Here is a 24,760-nt window from a genome sequence, read left to right on the forward strand (position 1 = left end):
AACAGAAAAGGTCGATAAGGGTAAAGCTGTGGTGTACATGGACTTTGAAAAGGCAGTTGACACAGTATCACACAACTGACTTGCTCATGGAATAAAAGGGACAGTAGCAATGTGAATACAAAATTGGCTGAAAAATAAGCGGAGAGTAATGGTCAATGGATATTTTTCAGGGTGGAGGAAGGTTTGTAGTGGAATTCCCGAGGAGTCAGTATTGGGACCCTTGATGTTCCTGATATATATTAATGATCTAGATCTTGGTGTGCAGGGGACAGTTTCAAAGTTTGCGGATGATACGGAGCTTGGGAGTGTAGTGAACTCCAAGGAGGATGGTGTGGAACTTCAAAGGGACATAGACAAGTTAGTGGAGTGGGCAGATAGGTGACAGATGAAGTTCAATGCGGAGGAGTGTGAGGTGATGCATTTTGGTAGGAAGAACATGGATAGACAAAAAAAAAAGGTGAAATTTTGAAAGGGGTTCAGGAGCAGAAAGACTTGTATGTGCATAGATCATTGAAGGTGGCAAGACAGATGGAAAGAGCAGTTTAAGCATATAGTATCCTGGACTTTATTAATAGGGACATAGGATACAGGAGCAGGGAGGTAATGCTGAATTTATATAAGACACTCGTTAGACATCAGCTGGAATATTGTGTACAGTTCTGGACACCATATTATAGGAAGGTTGTGAACACGTTGGAGAGAGTGCAGAAGAGGTTTACAAGAATGGCTCCAACAATAAGAAACATCAGCTATGAGGATAGGTTGGTAAGGTTGACTGTTCTCCTTGGAGAGAAGAAGGCTGAGAAGAGATTTGATAGAGATGTTCAAAATCATGAGGGGCTGGACAAAGCAGATAGGGAGAAGCTGTTCCCACTCGTAAAAGGATCAAGAATGGGAGGGCACAGATTTAAAGTGATTTGCAAAAGAAGCACGTGTGATACGAGAAAAAACTTTTTCTCACAATGAGTAGTTTGGATCTGGAATGCACTGCCTGGAAGTATGGTGGAGACAGGCTCAATCAAGGCATTCAAGAGGACATTAGATGATTATTTGAATAGAAATAATGTGCAAGGGTATCAGGGAAAGGCAGGGCAATGGCACTACATCATAATGCTCGTTTGGAGAGCCAGTGCTGAAATGATGGGCCACATGGCCTCCTTTGGTGCTGTTAAGGTTCTGTGGTTAGTCGTTACGTACTTATTCTAGTTTAAATAAGATGACGTGATCAAAGTACTATACCAGGTCTATAATTTCAGATTAAAATATACTTTGAATGTTACTTTTATACGAAATATCATCAAAATTACTCAGTGATCATTGTTGATTATTATCCACTTATCGAAAATATCAATTAAAATATTTAAGTTAGAAATAAAAAGTATATAATCTTGCGTAAATTTTAGCAGCATTACACAGCCAACATATCCTGGATGTGTGAGTTCAACCTAAAGAATATAGTCGATTATGCTTAAATATATGTAAACTGTAAATACAGTGTATTTTGTGTAACAACATTTGGCTACTAAATTAGATATGAAGAGGGACTGGCAGGTGATGTAAAGAAAAACAGCAAAGGATGTTATAAACACTATTAAAACTTAAAAATGAATTTTTAAAAATGGACATGGTCAATTAACGAAATAAATCTTTTGGAGGATGAAGGTACAGCAGAGATGCAAAATGTAATTGTATCCTTTCATTTGCACAATGAAAGGATAGAACAGGTGAACCAAAGACACTTTTGCCCATTAGCTGCTTTTTCTCTCTGGATCCTGACAGACGACTTATGTCTGTGAGTTTTCAGAGATACCTTAAAAGCCCATCCCATCAAACTCATCTCCATGGCAACATGAATCACATGGCCCTTGTATCCCAGTAGAAATGCTGATAAGCTATTCTTTAGACCCCTCCAACTCTAAACTATCCATTTGCTCCCAAGATAGAATCAAGCATAATTGTTTCCAACCTGACATTCTCACTTCCTGGGACTAGCAATCAAATCATTGTAAACACATGTTGCTGTTATTGTTTCCGTGTGTGAACACCTTACATCTTCTTTCTAGCAAAATAACCCAGGCCTCCGCTTATACCACATCACTCAGGCCTGTTGTTAGGCAGACCTTGGAACAGATCACATAACCCCCTTCATTTTATCCTAAAGACACTGTCCAGAAACATAGTAAGCTTATAAACCTTATGTTTGTGACAGAGAATCTAAATACTGAGAAACTAGGCCTAAAACAACTCAATTCCCTGGACTGACTACAATTACTCTGAGTATAAACAAGATACCTAACAGGCTTGGAAACTTTGGTGACCACAGGCTATGAAGTATTTATAAAGTATTTCTTACCATTACATCTAGAATGGTTATAGCACACGAGAGTCCCATTGTTTTTCTGATATTGGTTCAGTGGTAGCACTCTTGTCTTGGGGCGGAATCATTCTAGATTTGCACTAAGTGCAGTAGCGGGTGGGTTTTACCCAGCCGACACAATGGCGGCTTCTCATGCCATATCCTCCCAAACCCGCTGCATTAATTATGCATTCTGGAAAAAATGCCATTTCCATGGTGGGTGGGCTCTCATTCACCCACCACACCACCACCTCGCCGCTTCATCATGCCAGGCGCCATATTTAAAGTGCAGCCGCACGCACACCTCTCAGTGCTTCCAGCCCAGGACTGCTGCATGGAAAACATGGTCCCAAAAGGCAAAAAGACTGCAGCCCCCAGGTTCAATGATGCGCCCTTCGAGTGCCTTTTGGACCCTGTGGAGGCCCGCCAGGATGACCTCTACCCCCACCCTGGCGGCAGTATGGGTGGCAACATCGCCAATCCAGCTTGGGAAGCTTTGGTCAGTGCCAAAGCCCTGCAAAAGAGGACAGCCACCCAGTGCTGCAAGAGGATGAATGATCTCCTTCGTTCTGCCAGGGTAAGTCACTCTTCTCATCACTCTCAACTCATACACTCTCAAACCCATCACACATCCACAGGGTCCTCGCTCACTGCCAGTTCAAGGGACATCACCATTTACTCTCTCTCACACATCTTCATTGTCCTCATCACATCCATGGGACCACTCACCACCCACACATGCCAGGCATACTTATCATCTGGCATGGCAGGTGCCCTGTTTACACTCTCTCCATCTCTATTCATGTCGGACAAGCTGGCACATAACAAGAGGGAGAGGGCGCAGACTGGCGGCGGAATGCCTGAAATTTAGGTCCTCACAGACTTCGAAAACAGAAACCTCCAGCTGGCCGGTGATGATCTGGACTGGTCCTGTGCTGACGTTGAGCTTGGTGGTGCTCTACCAAGTGAGGATCCAGCAGTGCAACATCCGTCAGATAACCATGCTGTGAGTGATGTGTCATGTTTCACAGGCCACTGCCATGATCTAATTAACTCTCCTTGCTTTCGCAGGCGCATCTGCCAAACAGCTGACAGAGTCCACAACCCAGGGCCTCCAATCAAGGCCCGAAGATACTTCAGAAGAGGAATCTGAAGGCACCCTCCTTGAAGTCCCATCACATCACCTACCCACACCTTCCACCAGGACAGAGACACATACCTTGGTGGGACCCAGCTTTAGAGTAGCCTCAGGATCTCAATCTGGTGAGCACATTGCACTTTCTCATCCACAGCAGGCAGCAGCAGGGACTTAAAAACAAAAAAAGCTGCGGATGCTGGAAATCCAAAACAAAAACAGAATGACCCTTCGACAGAACTTGAGTTCGAGTCCAAGAAAGAGTTGAAATGTGTGTGTGTGTGTGTGTGTGTGTGTGTGTGTGTGTGTGTGTGTGTGTGTGTGTGTGTGTGTGTGTGTGTGTGTGTGTGTGTGTGTGTGTGTGTGTGTGTGTGTGTGTGTGTGTGTGTGTGTGTGTGTGTGGGGGGGGGGGCGCGGAGAGAGAGGGAGAGAGAGAGAGCGAGAAGTGGAGGGGGGGGGTGTGGTTGTAGGGACAAACAAGCAGTGATAGAAGCAAATCATCAAAAGATGATCCTTCCGGACTGAATATTGAATTCAACAACTTTCGGTCTTGAGCTCCCTCCTCCATCCCCACCCCCTTTCTGTTTCCCCCTTCCTTTTTTTTTTCCAATAAATTATATAGATTTTTCTTTTCCCACCTATTTCCATTAGTTTTAAATATTTTAAAATCTTTTATGCTCCCTCCACCCCCACTAGAGCTATACCTTGAGTGCCCTACCATCCATTCTTAATTAGCACATTCGTTTAGATAATATCACCAACTTTAACACCTATGTGTTCTTTTGTTCTATTGTTGTTGACATCTTTTGATGATCTGCTTCTATCACTGCTTGTTTGTCCCTACAACCACACCCCCCCCCCACTTCTCTCTCTCTCTCTCTCTCTCTCTCCGTCCCCCCCACACACCTTAAACCAGCTTATATTTCAACTCTTTCTTGGACTCAACTCAAGTTCTGTCGAAGGGTCATGAGGACTCGAAACGTCAACTCTTTTCTTCTCCGCCGATGCTGCCAGACCTGCTGAGTTTTTCCAGGTAATTCTGTTTTGTAGCAGCAGGGACTTCCCAGGTCCACGGCACCCAGAGGACTGCTGGAGGCCAAGTTGAGCTGATAGCGCCAGCATGCCAATGCACTGAGGTCAACACTGGCAGGATGGCGGCCGCCATGGAGACCTTGGCCAGGACATCGCTCCTGCACTGCTGCGTGGGCTGAACTCCATCGCTGATGCCATAGTTGGCCTTCAACAGTGTACATGCAAGAGGGGCGCGGGGCAGCCTGATCTCACCCCCCCACCCCTTCTCAAAGAGTCAGCCAGGGGCTGTCGGGCACACATAGGGCAGAGGATCAGCAGGCGTACCCCCTAGGGCCATCCATCCAGGTGACTCCAGGAGTGTCCGTCCCATCCGAATCCCCTCTTCCTGTGACATCAGCAGCTCCAGCTCCACAGGCCAAGGAGGATGCCACTGCCACACAGCAAAACCCGAAAGCAGGCCGGGGCACTCCAGGTCTTGGCCCTCCAGAGGACGCTTACCAAGGTCATCACAGACAGGGCATAGCAGTCAGCAGGCTACCTCCACCTCCACTGTCCGGAGAGCACCAAGACGTAGTGGCATGGTTAGGAAAGCTAAGAAGATGTAACCCTTTTAGAGTTCAAACAATTAAACTAAATTAACAAAATGAAGGACAAATAAAGCACAGCCCCTAATTTAGGTCAGCTGTAAAACCAAGGACAAAGTTTAAAGGAAACTTACAAACTTTAAACCAAAATTTGATTAAGGGGGTCAATAAAACACCCCAGTCCCCGCGGTGCCCACCGAGCACGGAAGGCCTCGAGAGTGCCGGCAGACACCACGTGCTCCCTCTCCAAGGACACCCGGCCGCGAACGTAGCTGCGGAAGAGGGACAAACAATCAGGCGGGACTCCCCCGTCAATCGCCCGCTGCCTGGACCTGTTGATGGCCAACTTGGCCAGGCCCAGGAGCAGGTTCACGAGGAGGTCCTCCTCATTCCCGACCCCCTTCCGCACCGGGTGCTAAGAAGATGTAACTCTTTCTGGAGTTAAACAATCAAACCAAATTAACAAAATGAAGGACAAATCAAGCACAGCCCCTAATTCAGGTCAGCTGTAAAACTAATGACAAAAAATTTAAAGGAAACTTAAAAACTTTAAACCAAAATGTGATTAAAGGGGTCAACAAAACACCCCAGTCCCCGTGGTGCCCACCGAGCACGGAAAGCCTCGAGAGTGCTGGCAGACACCGCGTACTCCCTCTCCAGGGACATCCGGCCGCGAACGTAGCCGCGGAAGATGGACAAACAATCGGGCGGGACTCCACCGTCGATCGCCTGCTGCCTGGACCTGTTGATGGCCAACTTGGTCAGGCCCAGGAGCAGGTCCTCCTCCTTCCTGATTCCCTTCCACACTGGGTGCTAAGAAGATGTAACTCTTTTGAGTACAAACACGTTTCCATCTGTTCCTATTCAGATGAAGTTACATTGTTTGCCATTGTGAGATTTGAACTCTTGATACTCTTTTTGAGTAAACCTGTTTCCATCTGTTTCAGATGAAGTTATATTGTTTCATAGTTTGCCATTGTGAGATTTGAACTCTTGATAATCTTTTAAATGAAAACCAAATCAACAAAATTGGGAAAAATCAGGCACAGCCCCTAATTCAGGTCAGCTGTAAAACCAAGAACAAAGTTTTAAAGGAAACTTACAAACTTTAAATCAAAATGTGATTAAAGGGGTCAACAAAACACCCCAGTCCCCGCGGTGCCCACCGAGCACGGAAGGCCTCGAGAGTGCCAGCAGACACCGCGTGCTCCTTCTCCAGGGACATCCGGCAGCGAACGTAGCCGCGGAAGAGGGACAAACAATCGGGCGGGACTCCCCCGTCGATCGCCCGCTGTCTGGACCTGTTAATGGCCAACTTGGCCAGGCCAAGAAGATGTAACTCTTTCGAGTACAAACACGTTTCCATCTGTTCCTATTCAGATGAAGTTACATTGTTTCATAGTTTTGCCATTGTGAGATTTGAACTCTTGATACTCTTTTTGAGTAAACCTGTTTCCATCTGTTTCAGATGAAGTTACATTGTTTCATAGTTTGCCATTGTGAGATTTGAACTCTTGATAATCTTTTAAATCAAACACAGCTTGTAACTCTTTCGAGTACAAACCCGTTTCCATCTGTTCCAGATGAAGTTACATTGTTTCATAGTTTGCCATAGTGAGATTTGAACTCCTGATCTTGGGGTTGCAAAGCCAGTACCATAACCACTTGGCTATTTAGGCCAAGCGCTAAGAAGATGTAACTCTTTTGAGTAAATGGAAGGTGTGCAGCAGCAGTCCGAAGATGTAACTCTTTCGAGTACAAACCCATTTCCATCTGTTTCAGATGAAGTTACATTGTTTCATAGTTTTGCCATTGTGAGATTTGAACTCTTGATCTTGGGGTTACAAACCCAGTACCATAGCCACTTGGCTATTTAAGCCAAGCACTAAGAAGATGTAACTCTTTCGAGCACAAACACATTTCCATCAATTCCTATTCAGATGAAGTTACATTGTTTCATAGTTTTGCCATTGTGAGATTTGAACTCTTGATAATCTTTGAAATGAAAACCAAATCAACAAAATTGGGATAAATCAGGCACAGCCCCTAATTCAGGTCAGCTGTAAAACCAAGAACAAAGTTTAAAGGAAACTTACAAACTTTAAATCAAAATGTGATTAAAGGGGTCAACAAAACACCCCAGTCCCTGCGGTGCCCACCGAGCACGGAAGGCCTCGAGAGTGCCAGCAGACACCGCGTGCTCCTTCTCCAGGGACATCCGGCAGCGAACGTAGCCACGGAAGAGGGACAAACAATCGGGCGGGACTCCCCCGTCGATCGCCCGCTGCCTGGACCTGTTAATTGCCAACTTGGCCAGGCCCAGGAGCAGGTTCACGAGGAGGTCCTCCTCCTTCCCGACCCCCTTCCGCACCGGGTGCCCATAGATCAGGAGCGTGGGGCTGAAGTGCAAACAAAACATCAATAAAAGGTTTTTCAAATAACTAAAAAGGGAGTGCAGCCTACAACACCCTATGTATACATGGTCCACGGACTCCACAAGACCGCAAAAAGGGCATGTGTCCTGAGAGTCCGTGAACCTATGCATCCTCTTATTATAAGGGACTGCTGCATGCAACACCCTCCAACCCAGGTCCCCGATAGAAAGGGGGAGGACACCTCCGTAGAGGGCCTCCCATCGGGGGCCTCTGCCGCTGGACTGCAACAAGGCATGCCAGGGCGTGTCCGGTCGACGGACAAGGGCGAGAAAATGGAAGGTGTGCAGCAGCAGTCCATACAAAAAGCCCCTCTTTGCCGTGCCAAAAGGCACAGAGGGCATGTCCCCGAGGCGGCTCATATTGCGGGGCACCAGCACCCGAGGGAGGGTTCGGGGCTTGGGGCCAATGTGGAATTCCGTCCGAACAGGGGAACGCTCAGACGGAAGACCACCGCGCACCTGGACCACCTCAAGACCCAAAATAACGTCGGGTCCGAGCACGACCGTTCTCAGGTCTTGGATGGCATTGGCTGCGACCTGGACACTCACAGACGTGCGTCGCGCCAACTCCTGCGGGAGCATCCAGCCCAGTCCTCCGCCACCCAGCACGTCCCCGATCCTGGTCACCCCTGTGGCCACAGCCCTCCTCTCCGCCAACCACTGAAAAGGACGGAGGGGCGGATTCCTGAGCAGCGGCTCTCTGACGATAGCCGCTACTCCTGACGGGAGAGTGCTGCGTCGCGAGGCGACCACTTTCCAGACTTTGATCAGGTCCTGGTAAAAGACGGGCAACGCCTGCAAGGAGCCACCGAGGCCCAGCTGTTCTATAAACAGGAGCTGCACGTCATAATTCAGGCCGTGCACCTGACGGAAGAAATACGTCATCAGGGCACACCATCTAGGAGGAGGCTCGACGTAGAGGTATCACTGCAGGTTCTGAAGGCGGTAAGTCGCCACCTGTGTGCGTAGGCACACTAGCGCCTGACCACCCTCCCTAAGCGGGAGACTCAGAACCTCGGCAGCGACCCAGTGCAATCTTTTGTCCCAGAAGAAGTCGACTAACAATCTCTGGATTCTTGTGACAAAGTCCGGGGGAGGGGTCCAAGTGACCAGCCGATACCACAACATGGCGGCGATCAGCTGGTTTAAAAGAAGATGTAACTCTTTCGAGCACAAACACATTTCCATCAGTTCCTATTCAGATGAAGTTACATTGTTTCATAGTTTGCCATTGTGAGATTTGAACTCTTGGGTTTACAAACCCACTACCATAACCACTTGGCTATTTAGGCCAAGCACTAAGAAGATGTAACTCTTTCGAGTACAAACACGTTTCCATCTGTTTCAGATGAAGTTATGTTGTTTCATAGTTTGCCATTGTGAGATTTGAACTCTTGATCTTGGGGTTACAAACCCAGTACCATAACCACTTGGCTATTTAAGCCAAGCACTAAGAAGATGTAACTCTTTCGAGCACAAACACATTTCCATCAGTTCCTATTCAGATGAAGTTACATTGTTTCATAGTTTGCCATTGTGAGATTTGAACTCTTGGGGTTACAAGCCCAGTACCATAACCACTTGGCTATTTAGGCCAAGCGCTAAGAAGATGTAACTCTTTCGAGTAAATGGAAGGTGTGCAGCAGCAGTCCAAAGATGTAACTCTTTCGAGTACAAACCCATTTCCATCTGTTTCAGATGAAGTTACATTGTTTCATAGTTTTGCCATTGTGAGATTTGAACTCTTGATCTTGGGGTTATAAACCCAGTACCATAACCACTTGGCTATTTAGGCCAAGCACTAAGAAGATGTAACTCTTTCGAGTACAAACCCATTTCCATCTGTTTCAGATGAAGTTACATTGTTGCATAGTTTGCCATTGTGAGATTTGAACTCTTGATCTTGGGGTTACAAACCCAGTACCATAACCACTTGGCTATTTAGGCCAAGCAGTAAGATGATGTAGTTGCACAGCCTGGGCACTGGTGTCAATCACTTGTACATAATGTTTGCTATTGTCAGTAAACTCCGGAGAATATCTCCCTGCCTTTGGCTCCTTGTTCTGATGAGCAGTGTTCATGTCACTCAGATGTGAAACCTTTCTGCACTAAATAAAGGCAGGTGTCTCATTCCAGGGCCTCTTCCCTGTGCTTTGTGCAGCCTTCAGACCAAAGTGATAGTCCGGCCTCACACACCCTGGACACATTAGTGATGTCTGCACCTCGACAGTGCTTGTCATTGCTGCCAGAATGTCGTAGGCAGGTGTCACAGAGTACTGTCGTCCTCTTTGTGTAATCTCAGCACCTTAAAGTTGGGCCTGGCCCCCATTTATTCAGCATCTGTGATCAGTGATGCTGCGCTCTTGAAGGGGTCAGGGACTGAAGGCAAAGGATCAGGTGCTTTTAAAGTTTTATGGCGGCATCTCCATGATATGACCCTGGTCACAGAATGCAAGCATGCTGCTGTCTGCCAGACAGGAGTCGGACATTCACAGAGGCAATGTGAAGATCTGTGGAGTGTCCTCACTGCATGTCTTCATCGTCCTCCTGCAATCGAGCGACTATTAGGGCTTCCACTGCATCTCCACGACAGGAGCATTATCACAGAGGCTTTGTGCGCTATCATAAGCCAGACTGGGGTCAAACGTTCATAGGTGGAATGTGAGGATGGTGTCTCTTCACTGCATGTTGTCATCATTCTCCACAAATCCAGCAGGTATGAGGCCCTCTTGAGTGCACTTGCCTTATCTGGCCAATGCAAGGGCCTCATCGCCGTAATCAGCACCTTCGAGGAGCTCCTCACCCATATCACTCTCGACATCCACCTTATCGGAGGAGACCTCCAGCACCTGCATCTCTCCCTCAGCCAGCTCCTCTCCCCATTGCACCGTCAAGTTGTTAAGGTAGCCGCAGGCGACAACGATGCGAGACACCATCTCTGGACTATATTGTAGTGCTCCACCAGTCCGGTCCAGGCAACAGAACCTCATTTCCAGCGTCCCGATGGTTTGCTTCACCAAGTTGTGAGTTGTAGCATGAGCCTCATTATACCTTTGCTGTACTGCAGTCTGAGGTTGCTGCATGGGTGTCATCAGCCACGTCCTCTGTGGGTAGCCCTTGTTCCTGAGGAGACATCCCTGCAGCCTCTGTGGACCCTGGAAGATGTCAGGGACCTGTGATCGACTGAGAATGTAGGAGCCATGAACACTCCCTGGAAACCATGTGCAGACCTGCAGGATGCATTTGTGGTGGTTGCATACGAGCTGCACATTCATCAAACGGAAGCCCTTGTGTTGACATAGTTGACTTCTTGTTGCGACGGAGATCTGAGTGCCATGTGAGTGCAGCCGATCACACCCTGCTCCTATGGGAAACCAGAGATTCAAGCAAATCCAATCATTTTTGCATCTTGGCTCTTTTGGTCCCAGAAGAAATACACAAAGTTGTGTGCCCTAGTGAAAATGACATCCATGACCTCATGGATGCTTTTGTGGGTGGAGGCTTGTGATTTCCCACAGAGGTCATCTGTGGAGCCCTGAAAGGAGCCACTGGCATAAAAATTGAACACCGCGGTACTTTCATGGCCGCCGGCAGTAGATGCCCTCCATGTCCCTCCATGCGCCAAATCCAGCACTAGCTGACAGATGTGACCAACCAATATCCTAGACATGCGCAGTCTTCAGTGACACTGGTTGTCGGTCATTTGGAGGAATGAAAGGCGGCGTCTATAGACCCTGGGTCTAGATAGGTGCCAGCCAACGACAGCTCGCTGTGGCTCTTCAGCGTGTGTGGGAACCCCAGCCACCCCTTCTTCCAGAGGGTGCTGCTGCTCCCTTTGTGCAGCCAGGTGCCTCCGATGCTCTCTTCTCCATCATCTATACTCTCTGTACACCACGAGACATATAGCTAGTTCACCAGGCTCCTTGCTCCTGATATACCTCCTGATTAAGGGAGGCGGTGGCATAGTGATATTGTCACTGGACTAGTACTCCAGATACCCAGAGTAATTCTCTGGAGGCCTGCGTTCGAATCCCACCATGACAAATGGTGAAATTTGGAATTAAAAGTCCAATGATGACAATGAAACCTCATTCTCTATTGACCTTTAGGGGACAATATCTGCTGGCCTGGCCTACATGTGACTCCAGACCCACAGCAATGTGATTGACTTTTAAATGCTCTCTGAAGTGCTTAGCAAGCCACTCAGTTCTCAAGGGCAATTAAGGGTGGCAGGTGGGCAATAAATGCTGGCCCAGGTCAGCGACGCCCACATCCTGTGAATATAAAAAAAAGCTCTTCCTGCAGGATGAAAGAGAGAGATGTGTGGGTTCACTTGGATACGAAGGACCTTTCTTGGTTAAGTCTAAAGGCTCCTTAATGTGTGCTGGCCACCACTTGGATGGCCAGAGTTTAGTGCACTGCATAGCTGCTTGAAACCCCAACCACCTCTGCCCCACTCCATCTGACTGATTGGCGGCAGCCTAGCCCATTGGGCTGCATGCTGTGCTCTCAGCTCAGGCACAAGCATTCTCATATCCCACACTGCAAGGCTGCACTGTTAGCTTGAACCATGGAAGAAACTGATCCAAACTGGGATGATGACATTACAAGGGGCTGTGAGCGCCTCACCAGTGACAACTCCATGGCCAGCTTTAGCAAGGAGATTGTACAATGTGCCCAGTCATCCAGCTGTTCTTCTGTCCACTAAAACGCTCATTAGTTTGCAGTCTGTGCCTGAGGGGTGAGAAGCTCTGAAGCACTTAGTGGCACTTTCATACCTCTGCATTGCTTGAGTGAGCAAATAAGCTAGAGTCCCAATTCCATGTATGCCAATGTGGCTGAGCCTGACCTATCTCAGCTGCAGAGAAATTAACACTTTTTATGCAAGGTTTCCTAATGCATGGCAGCTTTCATCCCCTGCCACCCCACATGTGCTTGTGCACTACCTTCAACTGTCGGGCAGCCCTTGGCCCCATCCTCAAGTCACCACAATCACAGGGCAGCCCTTTCACCCTGCCCCCCGCAATGTGCCTCAACCTTGAGTCCAACAGGCGCCCCAGGCGAGCGCTGCTCAACATTACTGTGCACTCACCTCCGAGTTCCCCTCAAAGTGCAGCTCGCTGAGTGCATGCCTTATATATGCTGTTGTGAAACATGTTTGCGTGAGTGGGTGGACAATCCAGTGTGGGGGCCTGATTCCGACGGGAAATGTGGCCCGCCATTGAGGGGCTGAGCAGATGATTGCAAACTGGTTTTTGACGTTGTGAAACCAATTTCTGGTCTTCTCGCCATATTGTCCGTGCATGCCCGGTGCCAGCGGGCACAAAATTCCACCTGTGGAGTCAGAAGTTGTGCCTGCAAGTCTCATGGCACAACAACTTTCACTTATATACCATCTTTAGCATAGATTATGAAGTAAAATTTGACTGAGCCACATTAGGAGCTATTAGGATTGTTGACCAAAAGCTTAATCAGAGGCAGGTTTTATGGAGCATCATAAAGGAGGAAAGAGAAATGGAGACACAGAGAGGTTTAGGGAGGGAATTCCAGAGTTTAAGGCTTGGGCAACTGAAGTTTTGGCCATCAGTGCTGAAGGAAAGAAAACCTGGCATCCGTAGAGACCAGCATTGGAGGAGCATAGAGATCCCGTTGGGTTTAGGAGGTTATAACGATAGGGAGCAGCGAGGCTAAGGATGAATTTGAAATTAAGGATGAGACTTTTTAAAATTGAGGCATTGCTGGACTGGGAGCCAATGTAGGTCAGTAAACAAAGGTGCACTGAGTGAATAGAGCTTGGTGTGAGTTAGGATACGGGCAGCAGAATTTTGAAAGATTTCACGTTCACGTAGGATGATAGGTAGGAGGCCAGTTAGAAGAGTATTGGAATAGTCAAGTCCAGAGTTAACAAAGGAATGTTTGAAGAAGAGGAGCACAGGAGTTCTCCCTGGTGTCCAGGCTAATATTTATTCCTCAACCAGCATTTACATAGGATTATGTATAATTGACAGCGCAGAAATGGGCCAATTTGCCTATCTGGTCTATGTTTGTGTTTATGTTTGATACATCCCTCCATTCACCACACTTTAGCTAACCCCATCAACATAACCTTCTCACTCCTTGTCACGCTACAGACATGAAAGCCCCAGTGAGGGAAATGTTGATCGTTACAGTGATGGGGATTTCCCAAAAGCCAATATTCAGAAACTGCTGTGGCATCGATACCCACAAGAAGAAAGTGAAGGGTTTTTACTGTACGAGCTCACATTAAGATGACGTATACTTTCTCAACCTTACTTGTAACATTCAGAAACCGGAATTGAATCAAGTTTGGATAGATGGGATAATAGTCTCCTTTTTCTGTTAACCGACAAGGTCATAGTTGATAAAAACAAAATAACTGCGGATGCTGGAAATCCAAAACAAAAACAGAATTACCTGGAAAAACTCAGCAGGTCTGGCAGCATCGGCGGAGAAGATAGGAGTTGACGTTTTGAGTCCTCATGACCCTTCAACAGAACTTGAGTTCGAGTCCAAGAAAGAGTTGAAATATAAGCTGGTTTAAGGTGTGTGTGGTGGTGGGGGGGGAGGGGGGGGGTGGGTAGCGAGAAGTGGAGGGGGGTGGTGTGGTTGTAGGGACAAACAAGCAGTGATAGAAGCAGGTCATCAAAAGATGTCAACAACAATAGAACAAAAGAACACATAGGTGTTAAAGTTGGTGATATTATCTAAACGAATGTGCTAATTAAGAATGGATGGTAGGGCACTCAAGGTATAGCTCTAGTGGGGGTGGAGGGAGCATAAAAGATTTTAAAATATTTAAAAATAATGGAAATAGGTGGGAAAAGAAAAATCTATATAATTTATTGAAAAAAAAAAGGAAGGGGGAAACAGAAAGGGAGTGGGGATGGAGGAGGGAGCTCAAGACCTAAAGTTGTTGAATTCAGTATTCAGTCCGGAAGGTTGTAAAGTGCCTAGTCGGAAGATGAGGTGTTGTTCCTCCAGTTTGCGTTGGGCTTCACTGGAACAGACATGTGGGCAAGAGAGCAGGGTGGAGTGTTAAAATGGCAAGCGACAGGGAGGTTTGGGTCATTCTTGCGGACAGACCGCAGGTGTTCTGCAAAGCGGTCGCCCAGTTTACGTTTGGTCTCTCGAATGTAGAGGAGACCACATTGGGAGCAACGAATGCAGTGGACTAAGTTGGGGGAAATGCAAGTGAAATGCTGCTTCACTTGAAAGGAGTGTTTGGGCCCTTGGACGGTGAGGAGAGAGGAAGTGAAGGGGCAGGTGTTGCAACTTTTGCATGGGCATGGGGTGGTGCCACAGGAGGGGGTAGGGGTGATGGGGGAGTGGACCAGGGTGTCCCGGAGGGAGCGATCCCTACGGAATGCCGATAAGGGGGGTGAAGGGAAGATGTGTTTGGTGGTAGCATCATGCTGGAGTTGGCAGAAATGGCGGAGGATGATCCTTTGAATGCGGAGGCTGGTAGGGTGATAAGTGAGGACAAGGGGGACCCTATCATGTTTCTGGGAGGGAGGAGAAGGCGTGAGGGCGGATGCGCGGGAGATGGGCCGGACACGGTTGAGGGCCCTGTCAACGACCGTGGGTGGAAAACCTCGGTTAAGGAAGAAGGAGGACATGTCAGAGGAACTGTTTTTGAAGGTAGCATCATCGGAACAGATGCGACGGAGGCGAAGGAACTGAGAGAATGGGATGGAGTCCTTACAGGAAGCGGGGTGTGAGGAGCTGTAGTCGAGGTAGCTGTGGGAGTTGGTGGGTTTGTAATGGATATTGGTGGACAGTCTATCACCAGAGATTGAGACAGAGAGGTCAAGGAAGGGAAGGGAAGTGTCAGAGATGGACCACGTGAAAATGATGGAGGGTTGGAGATTGGAAGCAAAATTAATAAATTTTTCTAAGTCCCAACGAGAGCATGAAGCAGCACTGAAGTAATCATCGATGTACCGGAGAAAGATTTGTGGAAGGGGGCCGGAGTAGGACTGCAACAAGGAATGTTCCACATACCCCATAAAGAGACAGGCATAGCTGGGGCCCATGCGGGTACCCATAGCCACACCTTTTATTTGGAGGAAGTGAGAGGAGTTGAAGGCGAAATTGTTCAGCGTGAGAACAAGTTCAGCCAGACGGAGGAGAGTAGTGGTGGATGGGGATTGTTCGGGCCTCTGTTCAAGGAAGAAGCTAAGGGCCCTCAGACCATCCTGGTGGGGGATGGAGGTGTAGAGGGATTGGACGTCCATGGTGAAGAGGAAGCGGTTGGGGCCAGGGAACTGGAAATTGTTGATGTGACGTAAGGTGTCAGAGGAATCACGGATGTAGGTGGGAAGGGACTGGACAAGGGGAGAGAGAAGGGAGTCAAGATAACGAGAAATGAGTTCTGTGGGGCAGGAGCAAGCTGAGACGATCGGTCTACCGGGGCAGTTCTGTTTGTGGATTTTGGGTAGGAGATAGAAGCGGGCCGTCCGAGGTTGAGCGACTATCAGGTTGGAAGCTGTGGGAGGAAGATCCCCAGAGGAGATGAGGTCAGTGACAGTCCTGAAAACAATGGCTTGATGTTCAGTGGTGGGGTCATGGTCCAGGGAGAGGTAGGAGGAAGTGTCTGCGAGTTGACGCTCAACCTCCACGAGGTAGAGGTCAGTGCGCCAGACAACAACGGCACCACCCTTGTCAGCGGGTTTGATGACAATGTTAGGATTGGACCTGAGAGAATGGAGTGCAGTAAGTTCAGAGAGAGACAGGTTAGAATGGGTGAGAGGAGCAGAGAAATTGAGACGATTAATGTCGCGCCGACAGTTCTCAATGAAAAGATCAAGAGAAGGTAAGAATCCAGAGGGAGGGGTCCAGGTGGAGGGAGAATATTGGAGATGGGTAAAAGGATCCGTTGAACTGGGAGAGGACTCCTGCCCAAAGAAGTGAGCCCGGAGACGAAGACGGCGGAAGAAGAGTTCAGCATCATGCCGAGCCCGAAATTCATTGAGGTGAGGGCGTAAGGGTATGAAACTAAGTCCTTTGCTGAGCACTGAACGTTCAGCATCGGAGAGGGGAAAGTCAGGGGGTATAGTGAATACACGGCTGGGGCTGGGATTGGAAGATGGGGTGGGGACGGAGGGACGGGCAGGGGTGGTGGGTCCTAGATGGGTGTTGGTGTCGATGAGTTGTTGGAGCTTGCGTTCCTTAGCACATGAGAGAAAGAGAAAAAGTTTCTTGTTGAGGCGTCGGATGATCCGAAGAATAAAATGAAACTGGGGGCACGCGCAGCTTTGAGAAAGGGTACGGCGGTGCTGCTGGAGGGAGAGGTCGAGTGTGTTCATATGGCGGCGCATGGCACTGAGTGTGGATTTCAGAATGTGACGGGAACAGCATCCAATTACCAATATCCATTACAAACCCACCGACTCCCACAGCTATCTCGACTACAGCTCCTCACACCCAGCTTCCTGTAAGGACTCCATCCCATTCTCTCAGTTCCTTCGCCTCCGTCGCATCTGTTCCGATGATGCTACCTTCAAAAACAGTTCCTCTGACATGTCCTCCTTCTTCCTTAACCGAGGTTTTCCACCCACGGTCGTTGACAGGGCCCTCAACCGTGTCCGGCCCATCTCCCGCGCATCCGCCCTCACGCCTTCTCCTCCCTCCCAGAAACATGATAGGGTCCCCCTTGTCCTCACTTATCACCCTACCAGCCTCCGCATTCAAAGGATCATCCTCCGCCATTTCCGCCAACTCCAGCATGATGCCACCACCAAACACATCTTCCCTTCACCTCCCCTATTGGCATTCCGTAGGGATCGCTCCCTCCGGGACACCCTGGTCCACTCCTCCACCACCCCCTACTCCTCAACCCCCTCCTGTGGCACCACCCCATGCCCATGCAAAAGTTGCAACACCTGCCCCTTCACTTCCTCTCTCCTCACCGTCCAAGGGCCCAAACACTCCTTTCAAGTGAAGCAGCATTTCACTTGCATTTCCCCCAACTTAGTCTACTGCATTCGTTGCTCCCAATGTGGTCTCCTCTACATTCGAGAGACCAAATGTAAACTGGGCGACTGCTTTGCAGAACACCTGCGGTCTGTCCGCAAGAATGACCCAAACCTCCCTGTCGCTTGCCATTTTAACACTCCACCCTGCTCTCTTGCCCACATGTCTGTTCCAGTGATGCCCAACGCAAACTGGAGGAACAACACCTCATCTTCCGACTAGGCACTTTACAACCTTCCGGACTGAATATTGAATTCAACAACTTTAGGTCTTGAGCTCCCTCCTCCATCCCCACTCCCTTTCTGTTTCCCCCTTCCTTTTTTTTTCCAATAAATTATATAGATTTTTCTTTTCCCACCTATTTCCATTATTTTTAAATATTTTAAAATCTTTTATGCTCCCTCCACCCCCACTAGAGCTATACCTTGAGTGCCCTACCATCCATTCTTAATTAGCACATTCGTTTAGATAATATCACCAACTTTAACACCTATGTGTTCTTTTGTTCTATTGTTGTTGACATCTTTTGATGATCTGCTTCTATCACTGCTTGTTTGTCCCTACAACCACACCCCCCCTCCACTTCTCTCTCTCTCTCTCCCCCCCACCCCCCCACACCTTAAACCAGCTTATATTTCAACTCTTTCTTGGACTCGAACTCAAGTTCTGTTGAAGGGCCATGAGGACTCGAAACGTCAACTCTTCTCTTCTCCGCCGATGCTGCCAGACCTGCTGAGTTTTTTCAAGGTCATAGTTGAAATCATTTTGCCTAACCTTCCCCCAATCCCTAGGAGCTGTTAGTTCAAGCACAAACTCTCTATAATTTGGCATGAATCAGCGCTTTTTCACAGATTGGTGATTGCTGCTGTGAACATGGGAAAATTCACATGGCTTCAATAAAGGACTGAGTTTGGTGTAATATTGAAGCAGAGAGCTTTACTCTGATGCTGTATCTAATATAGGAATGTTCAACGTTGGAACCACTAAAGGTGATTTCATCTTCATTCCAAAATTCCTCTCCTTGGTGAGAAGTGTTTAAAAAAAAAAGCAGAACTATTATAGAAAATAATTGTAAATCACATAATTGTATTCCATTTTATTTTCAGGGAAAGTCTATTTGATTGAGACCAAGAGCTTGAAGTTTATATTGGGCAAATATTTCCCAAAATAATACTAAAATTGAAAATCTAATCTGCAAATTTTTGTTTTCCAGTGCTAATATAAGCTTGGTAGGATGTCCTCGTGCCTCTACGAATGTCTGTGTGAAGCAGGACTGGAACAGTATTACACTCACTTCACAGCAATGGGTTTTCTGAAGTCGCAAGACCTGGTTAAGCTGACCGTGAATGAGTATTCTGTGCTGGGGATACACAATACGCATGATCAAAAACGTTTATTCCAGCTCATTCAAATCATAAAAGCTGTTCAAGAAGAGGAACACGGTGCAGGTGCAAGTACTGACTGTGCCCAGGCAGGCATACTTAATTTCTTTGTGGAGAAAGTTAAGCCTGGCCCTCGACGACAGTTGAACTTTGAATCTTTGTCCAATAATAAAAGGGACAATGTCAGTCAGGTATCTGATCCCAGTAGTTATCCTCCATTAATATCTTGCGTAAATCAACTTCAAGATACTGCATCAGGATTGTTGAAGCTTCCTTCACCAGTTGACCAACTACCTGCCAAATTATGTCTAAAAGATATGCACTCTCTTCCTGAGAGAGAACATGGTCGCCCAACAATATTCTTACCAAACAGTACAAGGGTTTGTGACAGTAGTGAAATCCAAAACACAAAAATGATTTTGCACGTTTCAGGATATAATTATGGACTACCACATGCTGTCTCAAGGTATTGGAATGACCATTTCAAGATTGATCATGCACTAATTTCTAGTTCTTTAGAGCTTTTGCAAAACTCCTTTTATATGAGAAAACTTGAGTATTGATGTTATCACATTACATTATGAAAACTAAATTTCACAATATTAAAGCACAATGGATCAATACATTGAATAATTTTCTATGGAGCATCGGTTTGAATTTAGTCCAGATAGATGTGATTGATATCTGCTCTTGGTACTGTGTGAAATGAGTTTAAGCATACAATCCTCTGTTCTTGAACACACAAACAAGGAGCAGAAGTAGTCCATTCAGCCCCTTGAGCCTGCTCTGCTATTTAATAGGATCATGGTTGATCTGATAGTAACCTGAAATCTGCATCCCACCTACCGCTGATAACCACTATCACCCCCTTGCTTACCAAGAATCTTTCCACCTCTGCCTTAAAAATATTCAAAGACTCTGCTTCCACCACCTTTTCAGGAAGAGAGTTCTTTGAAGGCTTCCCAGTGCCTTTGACATCCAGCAAGATAAGAATAAAAACGTTTGTTCCTAGGACTTTGGTGGCGTATTCTGTACATGGATGCCAAAAGATATTGCTTTGAGTTTCTCTGAAGGCCTTGAGGGCTTCTGGATTCTATTGGGATCACGTGGAGATTTCAAAGGATCTGCACAGTCATCAGATTTTTCATCTCCTACTTAGCATGTTCTTTTTGTTGCTGTTTACCAGCCAAAACCACTTTTCTGTATTTAGAACACTTATTTTCTTTAGGGTAGCTGACTCAGTCTATGACAAAAGGTCCTTTGGAGTGAGTCAATATTTGCATGCAAATGCTCAGTACTGAAAAGTTTGAGGGGGAAAATCCTGGCTTTTGTAGAATCATAGAATGATACAGCACAGGATTAGATTGTTCAGCTCATTGCATCTGTGCTGGCATTTTGAAAGAGCTATGTATTCCTCTGCTCAGTCCAGCAAAATGTTCTCCTTCAAATTTTTCTCCAATTCCCTTCGGAAAGCTGTAATTGAATTTGCTTCCACCACCCTTTCAGGTCATAGAAACATGGAAACTAGGAGCAGGCCATTCGGCCCTTCGAGCCTGCTCCGCCGTTCATGATGATCGTGGCTGATCATGCCATCAATAGCCTGCTCCCGCTTTCTCCCCATATCCTTTGATCCCTTTCGCTACAAGAGCTATATCTAACTCCTTCTTGAAAACATACAATGTTTTGGTCTCTACCATTTTCTGTGGTAACGAATTCCACAGGCTCGCCACTCTCTGGGTGAAGAAATTTCTCCTTATCTCAGTCCTAAATGGTCTACCCCATATCCTCAGACTGTGACCCTTAGTTCTGGACTCCCCTACCATTGGGAACATCCTTCTTGCATCTACCATGTCTTGTCCTGTTAGAAGTTTATAGGTTCCTGTGAGATCCCCCCTCATTCTTCTGAACTCCAGCGAATATAATCCTAATCGACTCAATCTCTCCTCATATGTCAGTCCCTCCATCCCAGGAATCAGTCTGGTAGACCTTCGCTGCACTCCCTTTATAGCAAGTACATCCATCCTCAGATAAGGAGACCAAAATTGCACCCAATGTTCCAGGTGTGGTCTCACCAAGGCCCTGTACAATTGCAACAAAACATCCCTGTTCCTGTATTCGAATCCTCTTGCTATGAAGGCCAACATACCATTTGCCTTCTTTACCGCCTGCTGCACCTGCATGCTTACCTTCAATAACTGGTGTACAAGGACACCCAGGTCTTGTTGCACATTCCCCTCTCAATTTATAGCCATTCAGATAATAATCTGCCTTCTTGTTTATGCTACCAAAGTGGATAACCTCCTATTTATTCACATTATACTGCACCTGCCATGCATTTGCCCACTCAGCTTGTCCAAATCACACTGAAGGATCTCTGCATCCTCCTCACAGCTCACCCTCCCACCCAGCTTTGTGTCATCTGCTTTCCAGATCATAACAGCTCGCTGCATAAAAAACAAATTCCTCCTGTCACTCTGGTCTTTTTTACCTATAACATTAAACCTTTGTCCTCTGGTTACTGATTCTCCTGCCATTAGGAACAATTTCTCCTTTCTTATTCTATCAAAAACTTTCATGACTTTAAGCACCTCCATTAAATCTTGCTATAACCTTCTCTGCTTTAATGAGGCCAATCCCAGCTTCTCTAGTCTCTCCAAGTTTCACAACCCTAGTATGTAGTAAATTTTGTGTACACCCTCTCGAATGTCTTTACATCCTTTATAAAATGTGATCAGGATTGGATGCAATACTCTAGCTGGGGCTTAACCAGTGGTTTAGCATAACTCCTTTGCTTTTGTATTGTATGCCTCTATTAATAAAGCTAAGGATTCCATTCAGTTTTTTTAACAGTCCCCTCAACTTGTATTGTCACCTTTTTTAGAGATGCTTACTGCACCCTCAGATTGCTTTCATCTTGCATCCCTTTAAAATTGTATTATTTAGTTTTTATTTCCCCTCATCATTCTCCCTACCAAAATGTCATACTTCTCTGCGTTAAATTCCATCTGCAATGTGTCTGCCTATTTCAGCAGACTGTCCACATTTTCTGGAAGTCAGATATTATCCTCGTTCATTACATTCGAGTTTTGTGTCTTCTGCAATCTGTGAAATTATGCCCTTTATACTCATATCATTAACATGTATATCAGGAAGTTTAATGATCCTAATACCAATAACCAACACTACCATATCCTTTCTTCCAATCAGAAAACCAACCATACACCACTACTGTGTTCTGTCTCTTAGGCAATGTTGTTTCTATTCTATTACTGCCTCTCTCATTTAATCGACATCCATTTTGCTAATAAGTCTGTTAAGTGGTACCTTTTTGGAAGTCCATATACACATAAACTGTGCTTGGCCTAAATAGCCAAGTGCTTATGGTACTGGGTTTGAAACCCCAATATCAGGAGTTCAAATCTCACAATGGCAAACTATGAAACAATGTAACTTCATCTGAAATGACAGATGGAAATGTGTTTGTACTCAAAAGAGTTACACATAAACTGCACTGCCTTCATCGGCCCCTTCTGTTATTTCATTAAATATTTGATCATGTCACATATACATGATTTGCCTTTAACACATTTCTGCTAGCTCTCATTCATTAAACAATGTTTTTCCAAATGATGATTCATTTTGTCTCTGATTATTGGGCTGGATTATATGCTGAGAGCGAGCTCCCCACGCTCCAGTGTATTGTTGAGGGTGAGCCCACCTCCGCTTGGCTAGCTCGCCTCGCTTTAATTATTTGGACGTTGGCTCTTTAATTAGTATGAGGTGGGACTTCAGTCTGTTTCCAGGAGGAAGTCCCTTCTTGCAGAGCTGCTGGCCAATCAGAGGTGGAGAGGGACCTCTGAGTAACACAGGGAGCCCAAGATGAAGGCAGGCCCCATTTCACTGACCAGCAGTCCGCACGGTTAAATGTACCAGGCTACACGTTGGGCACAGGCCTCTCCTGCTGTCAGTTAAATTATAGTGGCAGCGGGATGAGGCTCTTAATTGGGTACTAAATTCCCACAAGGGTCCCGATTGGGCCAAGGGTCGGTGGATCACCCAGCACCTGTTCTGCTGCCTATAAAATCCTGGCAAGGACGCAGGCTGGCGGGTCATGCTGTCGATTGCAAGGGGCCCTGATTTATTGGCCACCTGCCTGTTCTCTCGCCCACGGGCGGCCCATAAAATCTAGCCCATTGTCTCTAAAAGTTCCCCCATCGCTGATGTAGCCTGACTGGCCTGTGGTTCTTGGATTTATGCCTCTTTTTAGTGAAGACAGATTCAAAGTACTCATTTAATGTCTCAGCCATATTCTTTATCTCCACAAGGTCCTTTTTGGTCCATAATCGGACCACCTTTCCTTTGACTATTCTTTTACTATTTATATATTGATAAAATACCATTGGATCCCTTTCATGTTAGCTGAATACTTGTACACTCACTTTGCCTCTTCTGTTTCCTTTCTCAGTTGTTCTCTTCTACTTGTGTTCAGTTTTGCTTCTCTACTCTTATGAACTATACATTTATCATAGGCCTTTTACTGTTTTATTTTAATCTCTATATCTTTAATCATTCAGCAATGAAAAGAGCTTTGGATGCTCTTCTTCCCCATCCCCTCTCCCTGCTTGGAAATACACCTAGTCTGTACTCAAGCTGCCTCCGCCCAGTGCACATTATTGGTTTCTTTCTCAATCTTTGATTCCAGTCCACATGGGGCAGATTTCTTTTCAAAATCCTGAAATTTGCCACTACCTAGTTGAGTTTTTTTCATGCTTGGTTGTTCCTAGTCTGTTCCCATAATACTAATGATACTACTACTAAACCTAATGCTATTGTGCATAATGCACCTCCTGGTGTGGTAATAAGCTAAAAAGACTAGAAGTTCCTAGGTTTCAGGCCAGTGCAAAAGGACAATTTTTAAACTTCCCTTTTAAAGAAAAGAGTATTAATGGGAACAGCAATTAGGTTCGAATACGTTGTAGTGAAATGGGAGCTCCAAAACTATACTGACTCCAAAAATTTATAGATCAGTTCTGGTAAGTTTGCTGGAAGTGCAGCAGAAGAAACAGGAAATCGGCTAGGATCCAGACATGCACCAGAACCTCGCTGTGGGCAGAATTGCCATTCGCCTCAAACATGGCCCTTGCTGACAGAGCAGTTGGGGCCAGATGAAGAAAATTCCATAGAATTTCTTTGACACTTCCTTATCGCCAATGGGATACAATTCTTTTGAGCCATTCTGACATTCAAAGCTATAAATACATAATTGAGAGGAAGTGATTCTAACATTTTATCTACCATTCTTGACTTGCGAAATTTCTAAAAATTTGCTCTTGAGACGTAGATGCATTAATTGGCCATTCCTTCTTGCCCTAGAAGATGGTGGCGTGCCTTCTCCTGCATGGTGCATCATTTTTAAGATGAGTAGATTTGGTAACACTTCTCATGTACTTGGATTAACCCAAAGTGCTTCACAGGTAATGAAGTGGAGTCACTTTTGTAATGTAGCTAGTCAATTCATTAGTTTCTGGAATTATTTATTCTGTACATTTATATTCTTAGGCCTGTGAACCCTGGGAAAGAACAATCATGGATGGAGATTGAAAAAATCCGTGTATGTGTTAGAAAGCGGCCTCTGGGAGTACGAGAAATGCGACGTGGAGAAATTGATGTTGCAAAAGTGGAAGAAAAGAAATCTGTCCTTGTTCATGAAAAAAAGGAAGCGGTTGATTTGAAGCAGTACCTCCAACAAGTAGGATTTCATATTTCTCTTTCTTAATTTCTTCAACGTTAAATGTTGGCCACTGAATATATAATGAATGCCTTTTTGGAGTAGTTTAGTTTGCT

At 46.2% G+C, this 24,760-nt stretch overlaps 1 protein-coding gene across 3 annotated transcripts in view; it reads left to right on the top strand.

Annotated features, from left to right (window-relative positions):
* Positions 1 to 24,760, top strand: part of LOC121285197 (kinesin-like protein KIF24) — a 133,247-nt gene that overhangs the window by 3,464 nt on the left and 105,023 nt on the right. For all 3 annotated transcript variants that reach the window (XM_041201481.1, XM_041201473.1, XM_041201489.1), the window contains exons 2-3: positions 18,748 to 19,382; positions 24,476 to 24,665. In XM_041201481.1, the coding sequence (XP_041057415.1) occupies positions 18,769 to 19,382; positions 24,476 to 24,665 (804 nt within the window). In that variant the 5' untranslated portion in view covers positions 18,748 to 18,768. The remainder of the gene's footprint in view (positions 1 to 18,747; positions 19,383 to 24,475; positions 24,666 to 24,760) is intronic.

This window comes from Carcharodon carcharias, chromosome 1, assembly GCF_017639515.1.
Source record: "Carcharodon carcharias isolate sCarCar2 chromosome 1, sCarCar2.pri, whole genome shotgun sequence".
In the NCBI taxonomy this organism is placed as follows: Eukaryota; Metazoa; Chordata; class Chondrichthyes; order Lamniformes; family Lamnidae; genus Carcharodon; species Carcharodon carcharias.